The sequence below is a fragment of the Labrus mixtus genome, chromosome 5 (genome assembly GCF_963584025.1).
Source record: "Labrus mixtus chromosome 5, fLabMix1.1, whole genome shotgun sequence".
Taxonomy (NCBI): Eukaryota; Metazoa; Chordata; class Actinopteri; order Labriformes; family Labridae; genus Labrus; species Labrus mixtus.
In genome coordinates, this window is record NC_083616.1 from 14866205 (window position 1) to 14887066 (window position 20862).

The 20862-nt window shown below is 41.2% G+C and overlaps 1 protein-coding gene across 5 annotated transcripts in view; it reads right to left on the bottom strand.

The window, feature by feature from the left end:
• The window catches only part of pip5k1bb (phosphatidylinositol-4-phosphate 5-kinase, type I, beta b), a 43119-nt gene that overhangs the window by 14580 nt on the left and 7677 nt on the right, over positions 1 to 20862 (bottom strand). Inside the window, exons 1-7 of one of the 5 annotated variants that reach the window (XM_061038017.1) lie at positions 18632 to 18752; positions 8528 to 8632; positions 7980 to 8048; positions 7331 to 7461; positions 4607 to 4724; positions 2646 to 2798; positions 1767 to 2066 (exon numbers count right to left, since the gene is read on the bottom strand). In XM_061038017.1, coding sequence (XP_060894000.1) covers positions 1767 to 2066; positions 2646 to 2798; positions 4607 to 4724; positions 7331 to 7461; positions 7980 to 8048 — 771 coding nt within the window. In that variant the 5' untranslated portion in view covers positions 8528 to 8632; positions 18632 to 18752. Of the gene's footprint in view, positions 1 to 1766; positions 2067 to 2645; positions 2799 to 4606; positions 4725 to 7330; positions 7462 to 7979; positions 8049 to 8527; positions 8633 to 9519; positions 9545 to 12510; positions 12609 to 18483; positions 18753 to 20862 lie in introns of those variants that run through there. The other 4 variants (XM_061038015.1, XM_061038013.1, XM_061038014.1 and 1 more) reach the window with 4 other exon arrangements.

A 20862-nucleotide genomic window follows, 5' to 3' on the forward strand; every position in this document is an offset into this window, starting at 1 on the left:
AGTGTAGGCAAAGCGACTTTAGCTAAATCCAGGCGGCTGGTTACAACATAACAGGGGCCACTCTGTAGGAAGTTAACTATGGGGAAGAATGTGAACTAGGGGCCCCCCCAGGGGGAGTGACGAAATAGGATGAAGAGAAAATCATTTTTGAAAATCATATTAAGCCTCTTAAAAGTCCTCCTCACTCCTCCAAACAGTGTTACACCACAGGAGCTCTCTTGAGGGCTAAGATGCTTTGTGAATAACTTTTATCTTCACCTGGATCGTAGTCCTTACTTCAAGGGGAAGTTCTTAGAAAATGTCCTGATTCTGAGAATTTTCTTAGAACTTTGTGAGTAGGAGCAACTCTTTGTACTTAGGAATAGGGACACAGGTTTCAGATCACAGTAGGTGCCCCATATGAAAACAGTGTGTATTCTGAAAGGATGTGTGTGTGTGTGTGTGTGTGTGTGTGTGTGTGTGTGTGTGTGTGCGTGTGCAATTACTGTTTTTCATGCAGAACAAATGGGATTACAACAGAGGGGGCTTTAGGTTTTAATCCCCATCATTAACCAGCCACTATGAGAGTAAAACATATTATACCAGCCATACTGTCATCACTCATAAAGCTACTCCAATAACCCTAGACCTCATCCCCCTTTTTAACCGAGCATGAATGTCACTACAGAAATACATATTTGGTTCATTGAGAACCAATACAAACAACTTCTTATACAGTTTGACGCAAGATGTATCATTCCAAATCATTTGATCTGTGGCGTTATCTTTTGCATTTCTTGGCTGTAACTCTGTGGTAACTCTACGATTACCACAGTGACTCTGTAGTTGTTATTTCAAAAGCAACGGGCAGGCCAAAACAAGCGCTTCTTTTCTTTTTACTTACAAAGCCTGAAGGCCTGCTCCATCCTTTCCTTCAAATGCGGTCTGCAAACACGTCAGCAAAATCTGACAATTTACCGCACTACACTGTCCTGGACTCACAATCCACGTTTGCATGCTTTCAAGGTAGGATAATGAACGTGGATATAACATCACATGAGCACAAACTACGTCTACTACTGAACTCCAATTTCCTCATCCAGCTGTTTTCTTGCCTCAGTGAAAAAAAAATCGAGAAGAATGCAAGGCTTTTGACTGGGGAACCATCTTTGGTCTGAGCGCCGAGTCTCTCACGCTACCAGGATCATGTCTAAATTGCACTGGATGTTTTGAGAGCCATCATGTACAGAAACACTGCAGCAGAGGGACAGGAGCACAGAGCCCGGGGCAAACTGAGCGCTCGCTCTGAAGAACACGCTGTGCAAAAAGATGGAAAACTCATTTTCTCCAATTTAAGATGCACACATGCAATCCTAATCTAGTACACAATGTGGTCAATTTTAGATTTATTATGTGTGTATTATTGCATAATGAGTCACAAGAATGAGAGGCCAATAACAACCCTTCAACATGAATGTCCCTTAACTTAAGTCAATTCCCAGGTTCAAAGCAATCTGCTCTGAGATCTAACACTGCACATGACATGTTGTCCATGAGGGGCTTTGCTACACAGAGGTCAAGATGATTTAGTGAAGGAATGAAGACACGAGAATTCAATGACATTTGCCAATTGAAGGAAAGCATTCTGGTAATGAAAATCATCTGAATCTGGACTTTGTTTGTTTGTTGTGCAGCTTCCTTTTATGGAATGAAAGAGACTTTTCTATGGGGGTTTGACTTTCTAACTTAAAAATCAGCGCAATGAAAAGACAGAGACAACCACTTACCCGACAGTCTCTCTGCAGGGTCTTCATTAGGTTGTTGTATGTCTCCGGGTCAAAGTAAAGCCCTTCTTCATGCATGTCCTGAAAATCCAGGTCTTTGTAGGTCGGAGAGGCCTTCTCTCTCTCCTTCCTGGACGCTCGTCTCTTGTAGGTTGATCCCTTCAGGTCGTATTTGTAGTTCATTTTGACGGAGCGCGGCAGCACATTGTTCATCACCACCAGTCGGATGTTGATTCCTCCGGACTGGATGCAGTAGAGTCCGTAGAACTTGGGCAGTAGTGTGCGTAGATTCTGGTTCAGGTTCTGGGAGTTGAAAGACAGCTTTAGTAACAATGTAGTGACCGGGATCCAAATTTGGGGATCATTTGATTGACTGTACTCTTAATCTAATAAGGAAGCTGTAAGTAAGATAAATGGAAACAGTTTGGTTCCTGGTTTCTGTTTTGGTTATAAATATGTTGTAAATGACCTAACAAAATAAAAACATTTGGGGTATTTACATTACTGCAGAAAACCAAAAACAGACCAATTTTCTAAATTAAAAAAGTGTTAAAATATCCAAATTACCATGTTACTTTTTTTTTGTAAGCTTCTTTTCTTTTACAATCTAAAGAAGTGTGAGGTAAACGCCAGTATGGGTCCAGGGTTTCTTAAAATGTTTATAGGTTACTGTTTGAGTAGGGGCTCAACGTCTGTGCATGCAGCCCACATGTCCTCAACCTTCTTGACTGCGACACTTCTCAGCCTGACAGTGTTCTCTGCAACTCATTTATGCCACAAAAATCATCTGTTGAGTAATCAGTTCAAAGGGGTTTAAGACCCCCATCAACACTCAGTAGATTTCTCAACCTCATTGAGAAACCTACATGCAGAACGTCTCACCATGTAGTATCCAGGCAGCAGTCTCTGCAGAAACTTGGCCTCTTTGTGCTGGACGGTTTTAATGATGAACTCGTCATCGCTAGTTAGGTAGAAGAGAGAGCCGCTGGCCCCCGGGTTGGTTAGCTCGATGAGAGGCTCATTCACCATTGAGTACTGAGGAAGGAAAACATACACAGCTCTTAACACATGGAACAACATGGTAAACATTTAACCTTCTTTTTTAGGGAAAACATGATAAATAAAGTGCTACACCAGAGGGATGTTTGGTTTATTTAGTAACGAAGGGAAAAACTGTGGTTTTCTTAATTTCCTTTGGAAATGTACGGTAAATAATTCATCAGCTAATACCAGACAACAGCTCACATTAGCCTTCAGGTTTTCTAAATTAAAAAAAAAAAAAACAATCAGGAATGAATGATTAGCTGAAATACCAGATCCAGATCACAGGATCAAAACCCTGACGAATAGAAAACAAGCCCACTAACATAGACCTAAACATCAACTCCACAGCCACGTTAATAAGCTGTCATCTCAGCATGGCAAGCCCGGAGGGAGGGCCAGTGAGAGCAGCTGACTGAAGATAAGGTTGGATGTTAATCAGTGCATTATGAGTGCAACATTTTCAGGGGGGAGGAGAAACACTTGAGGAGACTCCCTCTCCAGAGACTCATCCACTGATGACCATCATCACGTTAAGTTACCACCAGCACAAACATATCCCTGTTATTGTATTTACATTCAGGATACAGTGCATGTGTATGTGTGCTTATGAGTGTGTGTGTGTGTGTGTGTGTGTGTGTGTGTGTGTGTGTGTGTGTGTGTGTGTGTGTGTGTGTGTGTGTGTGTGTGTGTGTGTGTGTGTGTGTGTATTCTCTGTTTTCATTAGACTTTTTCTGCCTGGCTTGTGTCTAAATGAATTTATCTTCACCTCAAAGACATCAATAAGCAGAACATCCTCCAAGCGGCAGTGCCTTATGCCCTCTTCTGTTAATTGTCTCTAAGTTAAATTTCATCTGTGCTGTTTTCACAGTCCTTTGTTTTTCCCTCATGCAAAAAAAAAACATATTTAGTATTGAAAAACAAGAATGCAGCTGTAGGGTTTTGAAAAGGCTTGAAGGCAGGGAGAAAACAGGAAACAGCTTCCCAATAAAACAAAGCTCAAACACGATTACACCAAATCTAATTTGTTTCTGAGCAAGAGGCGTACGTGTTAAGTAGGGATGAATATGGCAACAAGGTGCTCCTTGGTGAACAGCCAATTAAATTAACATACAGGGTGGTGTGTAACGTGTATAAATAATGGCTTTGACAGGGCTGTTTGAACACACCTCGTGAGACACCCGTGGGGTCAGGTGGAGAATATTTTCACACAGGACAACGTGTGCAAATAATAAGCAAAAGAATTATCCAAAAACTGTTTCATACATATGTAGAGCATCTTTCAGGAAATGATTTTCTCTTTCTCAGTCTGTGTTTTTAACATCATTACATAATCATCAGCTGATTTCATGCAACATTAGGAGCTGTTTAAAGACGTTATAATGAGGGCACACTCTGTTAGCCCAGGTATTACATCTAATACCTTCAACGCTGCCATTGTTTACTCCCTTCAGCCCTGTCTTATGCTTGTATAAATTATGTTTGGCTGATCTGTAGTTTTAAATAGAGAATAGGCATTCAAATTGGGGTTAGCGAAAACCTTCCAGCTAGAAAAAAGTCACCACTCCAGTTTGTCTTTTAAGATTTTCAAACATGTAACTATTGCCTTTTTCTGGGGGAAACTCAAGCATACAGTGGTGAATTATATCTGACGTTACATGGCGTCTTAGTTTAGGTATACAATGGTGATCACTAATCACTAATACCCATAATACACCCTCAACACTTTTAGTAAATATGTTTTTATAAACTAGAGAGCTGGCTTTTGGGTGAGCATGATCGTGTAAAGGTTGATCTCTTACCAGGTAGTCATCTGGTTTGATGCCAAACAGATCCCTGAAGTATCTGAAGGCCAGCGGAGCGTAGGTCTTGAAGCGGAAGTCGGGATAGTGATGCGCCGGTGTCAAGTTACTTCCCTCACTGGTATGTGTGATGAAAAACAAATCATGCAGCAACAACAACAAAAAACAAAGAGACAAAATATATCAGAGACATAATTTCAACGTGTTAATCATTTCAACACAAACTCAAATAAGGGGAGTTCAAGAAAACTTTAACAATTTGTAAGAGGGCGTCATTATCATAGAGTTATTTCCCCCCTCAAGGATCGTGAAGCCTTACTATTCTCTGAGCCTGGATATCGAGGCTATCAGTGAAATATCAGGAGGCACTTGTATTGTGTTCCAGTCATGAATGAACAGGCTTCAGTCAAGTCATCCATGGGAACCCAGATTCCCCAGTATTGTAGAGACAAACTGGCCTGTATAGAGTGTTTCGCCTGGGGACTGAGTGTGGCTCTGATAACTAGGTCTGAACAATACAACATAACACATGAGCCTTGAATCTGTTTTTGGAGGTAGGGACAAGCTTAGTGTGACACAAAAAAACAACAGACACTCATACATAGCCTACATGTGTAGTTGTCTTGACTGTAGAGATAACCTGACACCATCAGACCTCCAGTGACAAAGAACTTCCCTGTTTCATAAACTAACTATTTCTAAAAACCATGAGCAGTTGACTCTTAAATACTCTAATTGACATAAATATGCCCCCAAAAACTAAAAGAATCTGAATCTAGTTAGAATACTGAGATCTTTTTTCTGGGAAAAGAGGCTAACATGTTGTTTTTGGCTGCTTGTAAACAATGTGAAACCTGTGATTACACTACAATGAAATATGACAGCGCTATTTAGTGTGTGACGGCAACAACATTATCTATCACTAATGAGAGTCTGTGATGGTTCCATGTGCCTCAGCAAAACACTGCACCTACAAATGCTGTCTAATCAGAGAGCCATCAGTGTGTGTGTGTGTGTGTGTGTGTGTGTGTGTGTGTGTGTGTGTGTGTGTGTGTGTGTGTGTGTGTGTGCACCTCGTGTTTTTATGTGTGCTGGTTATCAGAGAAACATGCACTGAGGGACAAAAACTGTGTGTTCAAGTAAGCTGTGACATATCCAGCCATCTAAAACATGACTGGCAGGAAGACAAACAACAGTGGAAACCCCTCCAGAGAGAAGCAACAGCACGAGGATGAAGAGAGGGAGAGGAGTGTTGAGAGAGAGAGAGAGACAGGCAGGCAATAAAAGCATCTGAGAGCCATCTTCATCACTTAGCCTCTCTCTGATGACGCTCTGTCAGTGCGAAGGAAGAAAAAGACTGTGTTTGTGTTCAATTACAGAACACTAAGAGAAAGTAAAGAGAATAAAGAGGTTGTATCGAATCAAAATGTAAGACCTCAATTTCCCCTCCCTACTGATTATGTTGTTTGTTCTGTCTTCTGTCATTTTCTTTTTTTCTCCCTCACACATTGTTTTTTATTGTATTTTTGTTGACCCTTCTCTGTGAAAGACTGGCCCTGAGGATAACCTTAACTCCCACTTTATGTCAACATTATGTGAAAAGGCATGACACTGGATTGAGGAGGATGTAACAGAGCTCTAGCAGGATTTTAAACACTCCTCAAAGTAAGGCCAACACCTAGAAGCAAGAGTAATGTTTGGCTGTTGCTGAGGAACAGGACAGTAAATGTGCGTGCCAAGATAAAGTTTGCATAAACCATGGTGAGTTTGCATATCCTGGTGACAACAAAGCATTTCCTTATTTGACATAAATTCTCCTCCTTAAAGACACTTTTCAAAGATCCGAGTTTGAAGAGAACCCAGTTTGCTCATTCGTCTTTTATGTTCTACTTTGCATGTGTTTAAAAACAGAAAATAAAACATTTAACTTCATCAATAAATGTATTATGCTCAACATAATCCAATCACCTAAAACTGAATCTGATGCTTTCCGTTTTAAGAATCACATTTTCAGATGGGCAAAAGCATAGCATGTCCCTGTGCATCAACTGTCTGCATGTGTTAATGTACGAGGCAGACTTTCAATGAATGACTCGCTCTGTTTTAAATTACATGAAATGTTTCTTTAGGCTGAGGGCTCAGCTCCAGATGACGGCACAGCCACACACTGACAAATGTTTTGCTCTGTGGCAGTAAGAGCCCCACAGTAAGCTGATTTCACAGTTCTTGGCGGGATTATCCATTAGAATAGTTTCTAATGACTTAGACCAGCAAAATTCACTTTGTTAGTGAATGATGACGGGGGCAGTATGTGGTCGAGGCATCATTTCTCTGTCCAGTTCTTGCAGTATATACCGGGCATGATTAAAAACAATTGAAAATGTTTTCAATACAAAATGCAGACTTGTAATATTCAAGCAGGCAGCCAGGCAAAGCTTAGTGTTTAGACATTTTCCATTCATTCAGGAAACTGTCACTGCCAGCCTATTACCACCTACACATAATCTGTTTTCATGAAGCCGCTCTGATTCACTGATTCTTGTAGACAAATAACCTTGAGCTTATGCTCGAGTCTGGCTATTATTTTGATAACATTTTGCTAACTAATACTTTACAAATAACTCGTGAATTAAGCAATTGCGTCAGTAAATGTATACAGTATTGAATATGCCTCGCTGTGTAATAGAGACAGTGCGGGGTATGACAGCTGTGAGTGGCACTAACCTTGGCAGAAAGACACTCTCCACCACATAGAAGTCTTGCATAAGTACATCTCTGTCAGGCTTGGAGGTGAGGTTGCCCACTGTATAGCCGATGCCGAGCTGAATGGCACCCTTCAAGGCTGATGACGTGGTCTAGAGGGGAAAATAGAAGAGACGCCATGGCATTAGTCAGGCTGTTATAACATACTGTCAGTGCTGTCCTCATTACATACACCAGTGAGTGTATATGAACATTCTGAAGCCAATTCTATTCATTTACTTAGAAGTTGAAATGGAGGGGTTATTTCCAAAACATCCCTGAAATCACCTTTGATCACCTTTAGGCTCAACCTGAACAATACTAGCCTTGTAAGCCTTGTGATGGTGACGTCTCGTTAGAAAAAGGAAATAAAAAACAGGTCTTGACTGATCTCTGGCAGGGAGCCCTGGCTGCCAGAGATCATGACATTATGTGCTGTTAAAGGACATTTATGAGCACTCATGTGACATGAAGTAGAAACCTTTTGGACTTTTTGGGCTCTAAACAGTGAAACTTAAAAACATGTTACGGAAGCAGGTTCATATTTGTCTCACATATAAATACAAATGAAACAAACACATTTAGGGTGTTGTATGTATAGTCATGTGTTGTTGTTGTTTTGTTTTTTTACCTTTTTGTATGTTTTCTCTCTGCTTGTGTTCCAAGGTCCTCCCATCCCATTTTCTGTGGTGGTGGACATCTGAAAGAGGCACACAAGACTGAAATAAAACTATAATAAGATGAAATACCTGATTCATTTTTCACAACTATGACTACTGTTTCAATCATAAAACTGTTTGTCTGATCTGTCAGGAGGCTCCAGAACTGGTGCTGTGCATGGAGGTGAGACCAACAATATCTGGCCAGTAACACTCCACCTCCCGCACCAACTCTGGTTCTTTCCCCGCCAGAGAGGTGACGTTCTACCATTCTAAGTTCTAGCCAGTGCTGCTGTTGATCAGCACGCCCACTCAACAACCTACCCACATGCCAGTCCCTGCAGGTGGTGGGCCCACAGGGTGACCCTCCTTTGTTTTTGTTTTTTCACTTATCAGGTCTGAATATAAATAAAAAAACAATCAGGGATAGCTTGCATGTAACTTGGCAATCACGTCAGCTCCATGAGGACATAGTTTGGGTTGATTGGACAGTTAAGTTTCATAAATAGCAGAAAGTTACCTTGCTTAATGGAAAGCGGCGCCCATCAAAATAGCAATCAGGGCGACATCTCTTGATTGCCAGTCTCAGCAAACACCAGGAGTTTTCTCTCGATCTGGAGACCCTCTGTCAGAGAACAGATGCACAAAGGGTTATTGCTACACAACAAGAAACTAGGGTAAAAAAAAAAAAAACACAATTAGCTCTAAAGTTTATATGTGACAAGCTGAGGGGGGTTATTGCTAGTTGAGAGAGGTATGTAAGGTTCCAAAAGTATATAACTAACTTGAAGATGGTTAGGGAAAGAAACAACTTTTTGGCAGTAGATGGATTCATTTATTTTTTTGGATACAACCCTGAGACATAACTTGGATTAGATTACCTTCTGCACCTGGTGAAGCTGCTAAACATGAGACAACAGTGAACCAGATAACAATACACCCTATCGTACGTTGAAATCTGCCAGGTCACTCGCTGTTTTTCTCTTCTCGGCTTCATCTGTCAACGTCTTCTTCCTCTTAAACTCAGCCATTGTATCAAATTGTATAGATACTGGCCTTAATGGCTTCTTTTTATAACTGAAGGCTGGAGTGTGAACTGTGCGGTACGTAAAGCCATACGCACTTCTTGCAAGATGACCTCGGCCCCCTACCAAAGTTACATACTGCGGTAAACAGGCGATTGGTCGTGCTGTGGAACAGGGAGAGGCGCCATTCTCCCCGTTTAAAAGCTTATGTGCAATTAAATCATGTCTTAAAACTACAGCTTTAAAGGTGGAAAACATAAATATTTCAAAAATAAAGCAGAGTGACACAAGTCAATTAAACTGTGACATAACAGTGTGTGTGTGTGTGTGTCTCTGAGTGAGTGAGTGAGTGAGTGAGTGAGTGAGTGAGTGAGGAAAACAAGGAATCAGAAGAGGAGGGGGGGGGGGGAGTAGCAGACATAAAAACCCTCAAAAAATGTTGGACTTTGTCTGATAAGCTCTGGCAAGCCTGCAGTCAGCACCTCACCTGCATATAAATGCACCTGCAAGGCTCAGAGCCATGGCTATTGCATAATGTGTTTCTGCTTCATCAGCAACACTGTGTCCTCCTCTCACCTGCTGGGAGACCATCAGTCACATTGCAATAAAAATCTAAATCTACTCGGCGAATATATGCTCAGTTGAAATGGTTAACTCTTGCAACCACACGCTACAGCATTGTGACTGCAAAATGTAAATGCTTCAAAAACAAAAACAAATATGCTGTTGTCTTGTGTGTATAAATAGTCTTCAAAATAAGAGTCTTTAGATAAAAACATGTTCACACACACTGGTCAGATATTAAAAGAATGTAGCAGACACTGAACTCTTATCTCGCGACTCACTTCTTATCAATCCAACAGCTCCTCTGTTGCTATAAACAAAGAGACAACACTGATACTGATACATTTTGGCAGGAAGAACACACCCCAACTACAGCTAGCTGTCTTTGTTCTGGTTTATGCACGATCTATACCTTCTCTAAAATAATATTCTGTCTCCCTGAAGAAGGAAATCAGCAGATATGATCACACAATATTTGCAAAGTCATCCTGAATGACAAGATTAAGTTTGTCACAGGAATTTGTGGGACTGGAACAGAGGCACAAGTCACCAAGAATGGTCTTTACACACCATAATCCTGCTATCAGCCATTAGCTGTGTAATTAGAAATAAAATCAGAACATTTCCCTTCAGTGCTGAGTAATTGGGTGTTGATTCACCTCAGCCATTACTCTAATCTCTGAACCTGAGGAATTTTAATGAGCCGACCAGTCTGTGTGGCTCCCTGCTCACTCCTGCTCTGAGTGTCAGTGTTAGAAAGGGGTTGTTTGGACCTCTCTCTCTCTTTCTCTCTTTCTCTCTCTCTCTCTCTCTCTCTCTCTCTCACCTGACCCCTCAACCCAGCCGGTGCTCCAACAGACTGTTTCCAGAACAATCCATGCGAGGCCCGCAGCTGCAGTGAACAACAGCAGGTCTGTTGTTCACCTTTCAACAAAAGAGTGGCAGACAGTGGGTCGGACGTGTGGATGAGAACGGACGGATGGATCATACCAAATCAGACGTGTCTTGTATCTGTAATACACTCCCATTGCAAACATCACGAGCATAGCAAATAAAGGAGGAGAGCCTCAACAATTATACACATACGCAGAGCGATCCCTCCACAGTGTACGTCACATTAACTTTACTGTGAGCTTCAGATACAAAAATGTATCAAATTGTTTTTTGAGTGACAGCAGAATTGCAGAAATGATGCAAATCTGAATAAAAGCCATTTTGACTGTGCGTAGGCTATTTAGAGCTAAGGGCTGTGCGTCTTCACCGGTCTCTCGATTGGATTAGATTATGAGTATCCTGTCAACAGTTAGATTTAATTCGGTATCACAATGCATCATAATGTAACATGATGGTCTGAATCCTGAATTAATCAAACCAGTGACACCTCTTCCACTGACCGTATATTGTTCAACAATGTATCTTTTAGGCACTGTATCTTTCCTGCTCTGTTGTGACTTCTGATCTAAGAGGGTGCTGTAAGAACAAACTCTATTTACTTTTTACGTCAGTCTCTCTGATCCATAACAGCTAAATTCCCCACACCTACAAAAGGAACTCTACCACCCTTTGAACAAACACACTCGAGTACAAATCTCATGCCATATCTTCTCCATGGTTTCAGGGCTATTGCCAAGGATGCCTGTCTACCCATATGGAAGTCAAAATAGCCTCTCTTTAGCCAAGCAGTTCTGGCAAGGAAAATATGCAGCTGAGCACAGACATGGGCTGTCTGGTATGATAAAAATGCAGAACCAATGCATCTGACCTGTCAAGTACTTCTGGTAAATTTCCTCCCTGTTTTCATTGGGCAATAAGCGGATGATATTGCTGAAGACAGGGTGGTTCCTTTTAATAAGTGAAAAGAGTTAACCATCACGACAAAATCAGGCTGAGAAGTTTTCAGAAAGGCTCCCCTCAATATCTATCACCAAGACACAGATTCTACATTTAGCCCCATGTTTGCCCTGCTTGGCTTCTCGGTCAAATATACTATTGGATTACTGCAGCAGATTGGAGACGTAATGGAGAATCAATAGCAGACTAGCAAAGATGGGGGTTGTAGAGCTCTGAGGACTTGACTGCTGAGCTTCCATGACCTTCACAATCCCCGACTGTGAGATGTTAGATAAGCACAGATATCTGGATTTGGTTGGACACAATCAAGAAGATGCATGGGGAGCCAGCTTAGCTCAGCCTGCGGGGGATCAGCTTCATCGTCATTAACTGCTTGCATCCTTGACTACAGCTCCCAAAAACTCCACCCGAGGACAATGTAGCTGGTTAAACTGCGTTATGGATTGTGTTATTTCAATAAACCCTGGGGACTCAGGCAACATGGCAAAATACAGTGAAAAAAAGTATAGTTTAAATAAACATTCAATTAAAAAACAAGCTCCTAGAGGTACCATATGAGGCCGAGTGTATTTGGGTGTGAGGCATTTTTTGTTATCTTTGTGACGCCTTGTGTAAACACTTGCTCCCTACTTGCTGGGTAAGTTTGATTACATAATTGGCTCAGTTAACCCAACTGTGTTTAATAGTTGCTTCTGTGAAATGTGTCATGTTCTGTTATGAATCATGTGGTTTTAAAACAAGTATCTTAATGTGTGGTCTCTTCTTCACTAGCAGCACATAAATGATCAGCAGCCATAAAAAAAAAAAAAGATAATAATATACAAATAATATGTCAGCCTGCAGTGGAAAGTGCTTTCTGTGGACCAGAATGATGGTCACTGTGGAAAGACATTCAGTCAGAGATTTCAGCTCATCAATCTCAACACAAAAAGAGACAATACCACGCCCATTGCAGGATCACTGCTCTGGTTGCACCCAATTTAAACAGATATATGCAATACAAACAAATACAGACAAAGCAAACAGAACAGAACATGTGCAGTTTCAACGTGTGCACACAAACCTTCTGTAACCCGATAAATATCCATCTCATGCGTACTTCCTGCCTGGTCTCCACAACAAACGGAGTTGTAAAACGGCAGGCAGGTATTATTCAGCATTGACTTGGTGCGTCTGTTATGTTTAACTCTATCCTTCCAGAGGCGTGTTTGTTTTCATCGTCACTCCGAGGGACAAGCTGTGCTGCAGCTTTAGAACAGTGTCCATCTGCATTCACAAGGCTCTACGCTGCACTGCAGAGCTGGAGAGTATGTGTGTTAGTGTGTGTGAACCATTGGACACCTAAACAAGACAAGAAGTCTGGAACCACACTTGCAGTTCATGTGGACGTTTGACTAGTTTACCAGTTTGAGAAAACCCAGCTTTGCTAACAAATATAGCAGTTTGTGTCTGAACAACATGATGCTGCAGGAAGAACACACGAATCATCACACGGTGCAGAGTGTACAGTAATAAATCTGAACACTTGTTTTAGTAAGCTATTACACTGGCAACCCAGTTTTATGTTCAATTGAACTGTGGATGGTATTCGACCTTTAGGCACCAGTTAATAAAGAGAGACAGTAGGTGAGAGGGGTAGAAGGAGGGCGCCCACAGAGCCTATGACCTATGAAAAAAAAACACAGCGAGAAAAAAAGGAAAAGAAATAGAGACAATAAGGTGTAATAGATTTAAATATTTTGGAGTGTACATCTCTATTTATATATGAAACAACAATGTACAACAGGACCATATGTCAAGTTTCATCCAAAGCCTTTTACAGGCAAGAAGAAGATGCATAATAAAAGACATATTAAAAAGTAGCCAAAAAATAAAAGAAAGACCACAACCTTGTTATGTATGTTTTTTTTTGTTTTTTTAGAAAATATGAATACAATACACTCTTGAGAGCCTGTGTATTTGTAATTCAGAGAGTGTCTCCCTTTAGTTCCACTCTGCATGAGAAGCAGTGAGGAGGAGGAGGAAGAAGAAGACGAGGTCACCCCCAGTTTCTATAGACTCACATGACATAAGTGAAGGATGGGGGGGGGGCGGCACACAGAGATGAGTAAATGGAGAGAAAACAGGGATGACGTTCTCCAAAGACAGAGAGGCAGGGAGAGGCTGCCCTGATGGAGAGATATACACTACAGCTCGACATTCTCTGAGACAAGGACTCATTACAGCAGGCTTATTTTGTTCAACCACCAGTGATATCTGCTCAGGCTGCTTCAGCTTTCAACGTCACTAACAGCCCATTGCAATCATGATCACATGACAGAGAGAGGAAGATAGAGACTTGCCCATCGCAGACTTTCCCAGCTCAGTTTTACTCAGCCATGCCCTAAAGACCAAAGGTCCTCTCCTTTAACCACAAGAGTGACAGGCAGGTGTATTATCTCTGAATATCGCTGCAGGAGGACTGATTATTATTCTCTTACCAATCAATTGTAGGAGTAAGAGGGGATTTGTTCGGCATGCCTTTATTGGTCAAAGGCCAATAATCAAAGGCTTCTGAAAAAAAGAGGATGTATCTGGCAAAGTACGTTCTTTAGCTCCCACATGTTTGTCTTCACCCCTCCTTTGTGTCTTGCCTTTTGAACCCTTCATTTTGCCTTATCTCCTTCCTGCTCTCTCACTCCACCATGCACCTTTGGGTCTCCTGAGTTGGCCTCATGCAAGCATAGTCATTAACAGGGCAAGAAAGTAAAAGAGGGGGATGTGAGGGGGTTGGGGGGTGAATGGGGGGGGGGGGGGGGTGCTCAGCATGGCCAGAGCAACAACAACAACAACAACAAACAACAACAAACACCACAACCTCTGAATAGTCTAAATTCCTGAATGGCTGCCAACAAATCGCTCTGCCTGTGTCCCTCAAACCGACCAATGGAGCACAATTAACAGCCAATTACCGCCGGAGGCCTCCTTTGGCCAAAAGCCGGTGCACTTGCAAAGTATCCTTTTAAACTATATACTTTTCAAAAAACCTCATCTGGAAATGGAATGAATTAGTTGATGGTATTATTGAGATTGATATCCTAATGTGTGTTTCAGGTCACATCTTGAAGAATTACACTGAATACAGTGTTGTGACTGATTTAGGAAACATCGAGAATCTAAATCTTACTCAGAGGCTAAGAGGTCCTGGTTTCTGATCTGCTCAAATTGATTAAGGAAACAACATTCGGTTGTGTATTTTAATAAGCTGTTCCAGATAATTCTGGTCTATTTAATTTCCCAACCTAAGGCTGTACAATACAGGCTGCTAATTATTTGTAGTCCAAAGCCCAAAACAAGGCGTCACAGACTGTAACCTAAGCTATTGTCCCAGACATAAGATAGTTATAAAACACTAAACAAACATCTGTAGAATCAGAGGAACGACCCTTAAATTATTATGGACTTTTTTCACTTTCAGCAGGCGCAACGCCAAAAACATGGAATAAATAGTTTCACAGGTATAGAGAGGACTGTGCTGACTGTAGGTCCAACAAGAAAAGCTGAGATTATTATACAGGACTTTTTTTTTTTCAAATTGTAAGTTCTTGTTGTCTTTTTATTGATTTCTGTCTTTTTTTGTATGACCAACAAGAACAGTTAGCACAATGACTTGAAGATGGGGACCTCTGGGTAAGACATGACTGCTTTTTTTCCCAACTGGTATAATTTATGTTTGCTGTTGTAAATAATAATGATGTGCAGGGGGTTTTGTTTTCTTTTTTCCACCTATAGGCTGAACATTGGTCATAGTAGTGATAAAAAGACAGTGAACTATGAAGTCCGGGTAGCTATCAGTAGTATGTGGTATGTGCTGACATGAGTGTAGCCTGGCTGATGAATGAGGACAATAAAACAGATAAAAGACAGAGAGGAAGGCAGAGGTGCGACACAACTGAACAGAAGTGTGGAGGCAAAAGCATCCAGTGAATAGACTGTGTGAGTGAACTGCCGACTGTCATGTTTAGGATTTATGATACGAAGCACCCTCACCTTTATCTGTGCACTGATCTCATACTGCTGACTATTAGAAAAGAGCATCTGATTCAAATGTTGGCTAACTACCATCATTTCTAATTGTGGATGCAAAATGAACAAATGCTCCACAAAACAAGGTCCTGAATAATAATTCAAGATGGTAAATATATCAGTTCATGTTCAGCCATTCAACATTAGTCCATATTGGATAAAAGAGGGAGAACACATTCATAATTGAATTAATAAAGAAACAATGTCTCCATCAGTTTTTAATCCTAAACAATCATTGGTAGCAACCTATAAAGAGTTGGCATTGGAAATAGCCATGCAGCATAACACACAACACTCATTAACCCATCAGAATCTGCAGAACCAGGCACATGTTGTATTTCAGGTCATCCAACAACTTTTACTAGATAAACCCCTGTAAACCAAAACATATAAATCCAATAAGAATGATGATGGGTTTTTTTAAGCTGTTTGGGAACAGCCAAGAATCTCAAATCAGCGTTGTCACTTGCTGCGGCGCTTGACTAAAACTGTCAAGTGATCTGACTAAATGTAACTGAGCAGAGAAAGGAAACGAGAAAAGGATGGACTGCCGGAGAAGGGGAACACTGGAAAGAAAACAAACCCTGTTGCCATACTTTCATCTCATAGCACCTGAGACGTAGCATATTAGCGCTTCTCTGACCCCAGGATACACTCCACATGAAGATCCTCTGAGGGAAGAATTAGAGTGGCAGGAGAGGTAACACATAAAACATCAACAAGAAAAGGTCCCGGACAATACAGTGAGAAATGTCTTAATCACAACATCTCCAATGTAACCAGATCCAACGTGGGACCACACTAGTGTGTGTGTGTGTGTGTGTGTGTGTGTGTGTGTGTGTGTGTGTGTGTGTGTGTGTGTGTGTGTGTGTGTGTGTGTGTGTGTGTGTGTGTGTGTGTGTGTGTGTGTGTGTGTGTGTGTGTGTGCACATTGGGCAGTCAGACCATTATCAAGAATCAGAAAGAGCGCTGAGAACTACTGTTCACGTTGACTTATGTAACTGTTTAATGAGCCTCATATGCCTCTTATTCTGGTCCTGTCACTACTGGGATCCCATGCTGCAGTATAAGCAGAGTACACAGAGTGCTCTTTGACCCATAATCACAAGACTACACTAAAACCCTATAGTTGTTATTTTGTCCTGCTACCCCTTCACAAGCAGCTCATACAGCAGGGAAATGATCAAAGGTTTTGAATGAGTACAGGTAAACTCATAAATGTTGCAATTAGCATCACCGTTTCATCCCTATCTATTATCCAACCGAGCACAAATATGATTTGTGTTGACAATGTTTTGGCTCCACATCCTTGTGACACTCCTGCTGCCACTCAAATTGAAAAACACAGGTGCTGCTCACTCTGACAAGCAACTTATCAGTGCAAGGGCAGAACACAGCAGAACACAGGAGCTCAGGTGTTTGTCCCAAGGGGAGAGGACGGGATTTGCATCAGCTGCTTTCCCTTTCAAAAATCCTATGTGGCAGGCTGACCAACCTGACCCAAACTAGACCAACTCCCCTGCCACCCAGTCAAATGAGGAATAAACAGGAAGCTCCTATAAGAAACCACGGGCTCATAATGCTGTGTTACACCTAGTCCGAATCCTAAAACTGAGCTACGGACCAGTTAGACTTGTATGATTATTTTTATCCCCAAACCAGTAATAATCCAGTGTGAGTGATACATTTAGTACCACAGTATATTTTGACATATGTGGCTCTATTAACACTCTGCAATACAGATGTAAAGCCTACAGGATGACAACATTCAAAGGGCCAAATGCAATGCTTAATTAAGCTGGTAAATCCAGGTTGGTTCTGTGTCCTGATGTTTTATGACGGAGTGGTTTAAACTATTGGTCAACTTGAGAAAAGGCGAACAAATTATGCTGGTCTACTATACATTTCTAACACCTGAGTCATTTCTACAGAATAACATACATTTTTTTCATTTGCTCAAGATCAGCAGATGATCGAATTTGCCTCTGTTAGCCTAGTCAAGCAGTTGTAGTGTAATGCACAAATAACTAGTGATCTCCTGTTTTGAAACTGGCAAAGCTATTTCACAGTGACATTCTGGCTGCACATAACCAAGAGGAAGAAATGTAGCACTCCACTGCCAAGAAGAGTAATAATGTGACAGATAATGAGGCTCAGTAAAATGAAGGGGTGGTCAAGTACAGGATCTCATAACATACACAAATAAAATATTTGGGGGAAACAAAATGTGTCACCTGGCAACAAGATAGGTCCATCCATGGGGAGTTAGCATCTGTATGATTTGGCTTACAAAAGGTCAAAGTGGGCCAGACGTCAACAGCAATGTGATAAGGTCTTAGCTTTATTTCACACTCATTCCCACCAGGGGCTTATGGACAGGTTTCCATTAGGGCTATTATCATGTTGTCAGAGAATTTTCCCCTGCTTGTGTTACTCAACCTTCAAAGAGCTTGCCTCATTTCCCATCAAGCTAGAAGGACTTCCAATGTCTCAGTTAAAGTGAAAGAAAGAGTTGTGGCACATAAACAACAAAACTTCCTAATTGAAAGACGACAGAGAAAAACAACTAGACGTTCTTCCAGCCGACAGAAGACACACAACTGTCCCACAACTGCGCTGGTTGGATAACAAGCATAATCCCAAACAAGAATTGAATAGTTTAAAGGTGAAATGAGCAGAGCCATCGTCCAACCCCACATTTGAATCCATTGCCTTACTTATCGTTTTTAATATAAACTTTATTGTGCGAAATTAAAAATCTGTGGTCTATTTGAGTCTTATAACAGCCTTGTATCTGAGCTGTAGGTAGACTCACAGTTGTGCACCTGCATTTTTTTCACCTGTCGAACAGCTGGAGACAGACACTTACAAATCTAAACGTGATTTTTTAAAAAGGTTATAGGCTTACATACACGTTAACTTGGCATCAAGTGATCGACACTAGCTGAAATCAGACTGACAGTAGCCTTACCAGCCAATCGTTCTCCTCTGGGTAGTCGTTTGGAAACAATGTTTTCCTCAGAGTGGTTGCTGCAGACAGTCCTTGCAGGAAACCCTGTCCTTAAGCAGTCGATTCCCCCTCTCACATACACAAATGCGGAAAAGAAACATATACGTACTGTGTATTTCCACCACAAACTGCGTTGTGTACAACTGCATAGACACTCCTCCAGCAGCAAGAAGCCCTGTGTGTTGTGTTTCCCTCTGTCCCTGCCCAGCCTCTTTACATACAACCATGCCATTCAGTACGCAACCGGACACAAAACATGTCGAGCGACTCTCGACCGCCCCCTGCCGGAATGAACAGACCACAGAATACTAGACTTTATACAGTTTATTTAAATGCTTACAATGAACAGTAAATTCTGTTTTCTTAGTTCCCTGAGATAATAATATACAGAGAAGTTGTGATGTGCACTTGAAGAATAATAAAATCAAAGGCAGCAGAAAATAGTGAAATACTAAATTGTCCTCCCATCTATGTGTCATTCTTATCATTTCATTTTCGGAGGGGTCGTTCAGGCAGGCCGTGGTCGCAGAACTTTAAGCTCCGTCAAGATTTGGTGGAGAAGAAGAGGTGTCTTCTTTGTATTTAATATTATATTGTTTTATTTGCTAATATTGTGTGTTTGATAACCTGCTGCTGTAACGCCACAATTTTGCAGTTTGGGATCAATAAAGTAATCTATCTATCTATATATCTATGATGTAATAGGGGCCAAACCATTTAGTGCCTTGTCTGGCTCCAGATTTATACTCAAATTGTCCTCCCATCTATGTGTCATTCTTATCATTTCATTTTCGGAGGGGTCGTTCAGGCAGGCCGTGGTCGCAGAACTTTAAGCTCTGTCAAGATTTTGTGGAGAAGAGGCGTCATCATCAGCTCTGAGAGGTTCTCTGAAGGAATTAAATAAACAGGTCAGGAATAATATACTTACATCTACATTTGAACATACTGTGATCCAGTTTAATGTTCACTTACCTTTCACTAGTTTCTGTGTTGTCAATCTTTCCTGGTTGCATCTCTATATCGGGCGTCTCCTGAAACAAATTCATTTTCAAAATCAGGATATGTAAGGGAGAAGAATAAAATGATTGTATGTATAACAATTATTTATTTGTATTACCTGCTGTTTCTTTTTGCATAAATTGGTTTTGTAATACAGTACGGCAAATATAATGCTTACTAGTACTACTAGTACTAGTACTACTAGTACTAGTAGTACTACTGCTGCTATACAGCTGCCTGTGAAACCAAGAGATGGGTATTAAAAGTAATGGTGATATAACACATTAAATACAACATATCGTAAAAAAATGTATCCTCACCGGATTTTTAGTATTTGCAAGACAAATATTTGAGCACTTTGTGAAAGCAAGAAGACAAGAGGATGGCAGAGGAGAGCAATTTTTGTGTTAGTCGCCAAAAGCATTATTTTCTCCAGTCAAACAAACAGCATAAATGGAAGACACAGGTGACATGAAAGAAAGATTAATGATTGTCTTCTGGAGATGTTAGCTTATCATCAAGCAGAGGACACAAAGTGTAAGCAGGAAAAATTCTACAGATTTGCTCGTGTTCAGAACTTACCTACAATTACACCAATATTTTCTGAAGGACTTATTTGTGTCTCCTTTTGAGTGGCTGATGATCCTGTGATGGTTACATGAGAAAGAATTGGTCAAGGGTGAGTCAAAACACTGAGCAGCATGGTGCAAAGGGTGTTACCTCTGCTGAAAGCACCAATGGTGGTGTTGTCTAGTTGGGAAAAAAAAGAGTGTTTACTCAGCTGATTACAACACTAGAAGACCGCAGCATGTATCTCCACTGCAACCTGTGTCTTCAGCTCCCATGCAACAGCCCACCAATGTTACAAAGGCTGTATCACCTCAACAGGCAGATGTGTCTTAGCTCGCTCAGGCAGTCCAAGATGCTATATCATTGAACAGACTTCCCATGCCAGAGCCACCTGTGTTTACTGGTGACCCTATACAGTTTATCGAGTGGAAAGCTTCAGTTATAGCACTTATAGACAGAAAGAACATTTCTTCAGCAGACAAGCTGTATTATTTAAGGAAGTACGTAGGAGGTCCAGCTCGAAAGACACTTGATGGCATCTTTTATAGAAGTGATGAGGAGGCCTATAAGGACGCATGGATCCGTCTCAACCACAGGTATGGTCAGCCCTTTGTAATACAAAGAGCATTTAGAGAAAGATTGGCACACTGGCCAAAGATTCAGCCAAAGGATGCTAAAGGATTTAGGGAATTTGCTGATTTTCTACATACATGTCAAGAAGCAATCCCTCATGTAAAAGGTCTTGACATTTTGAACGACTGCGAAGAAAAT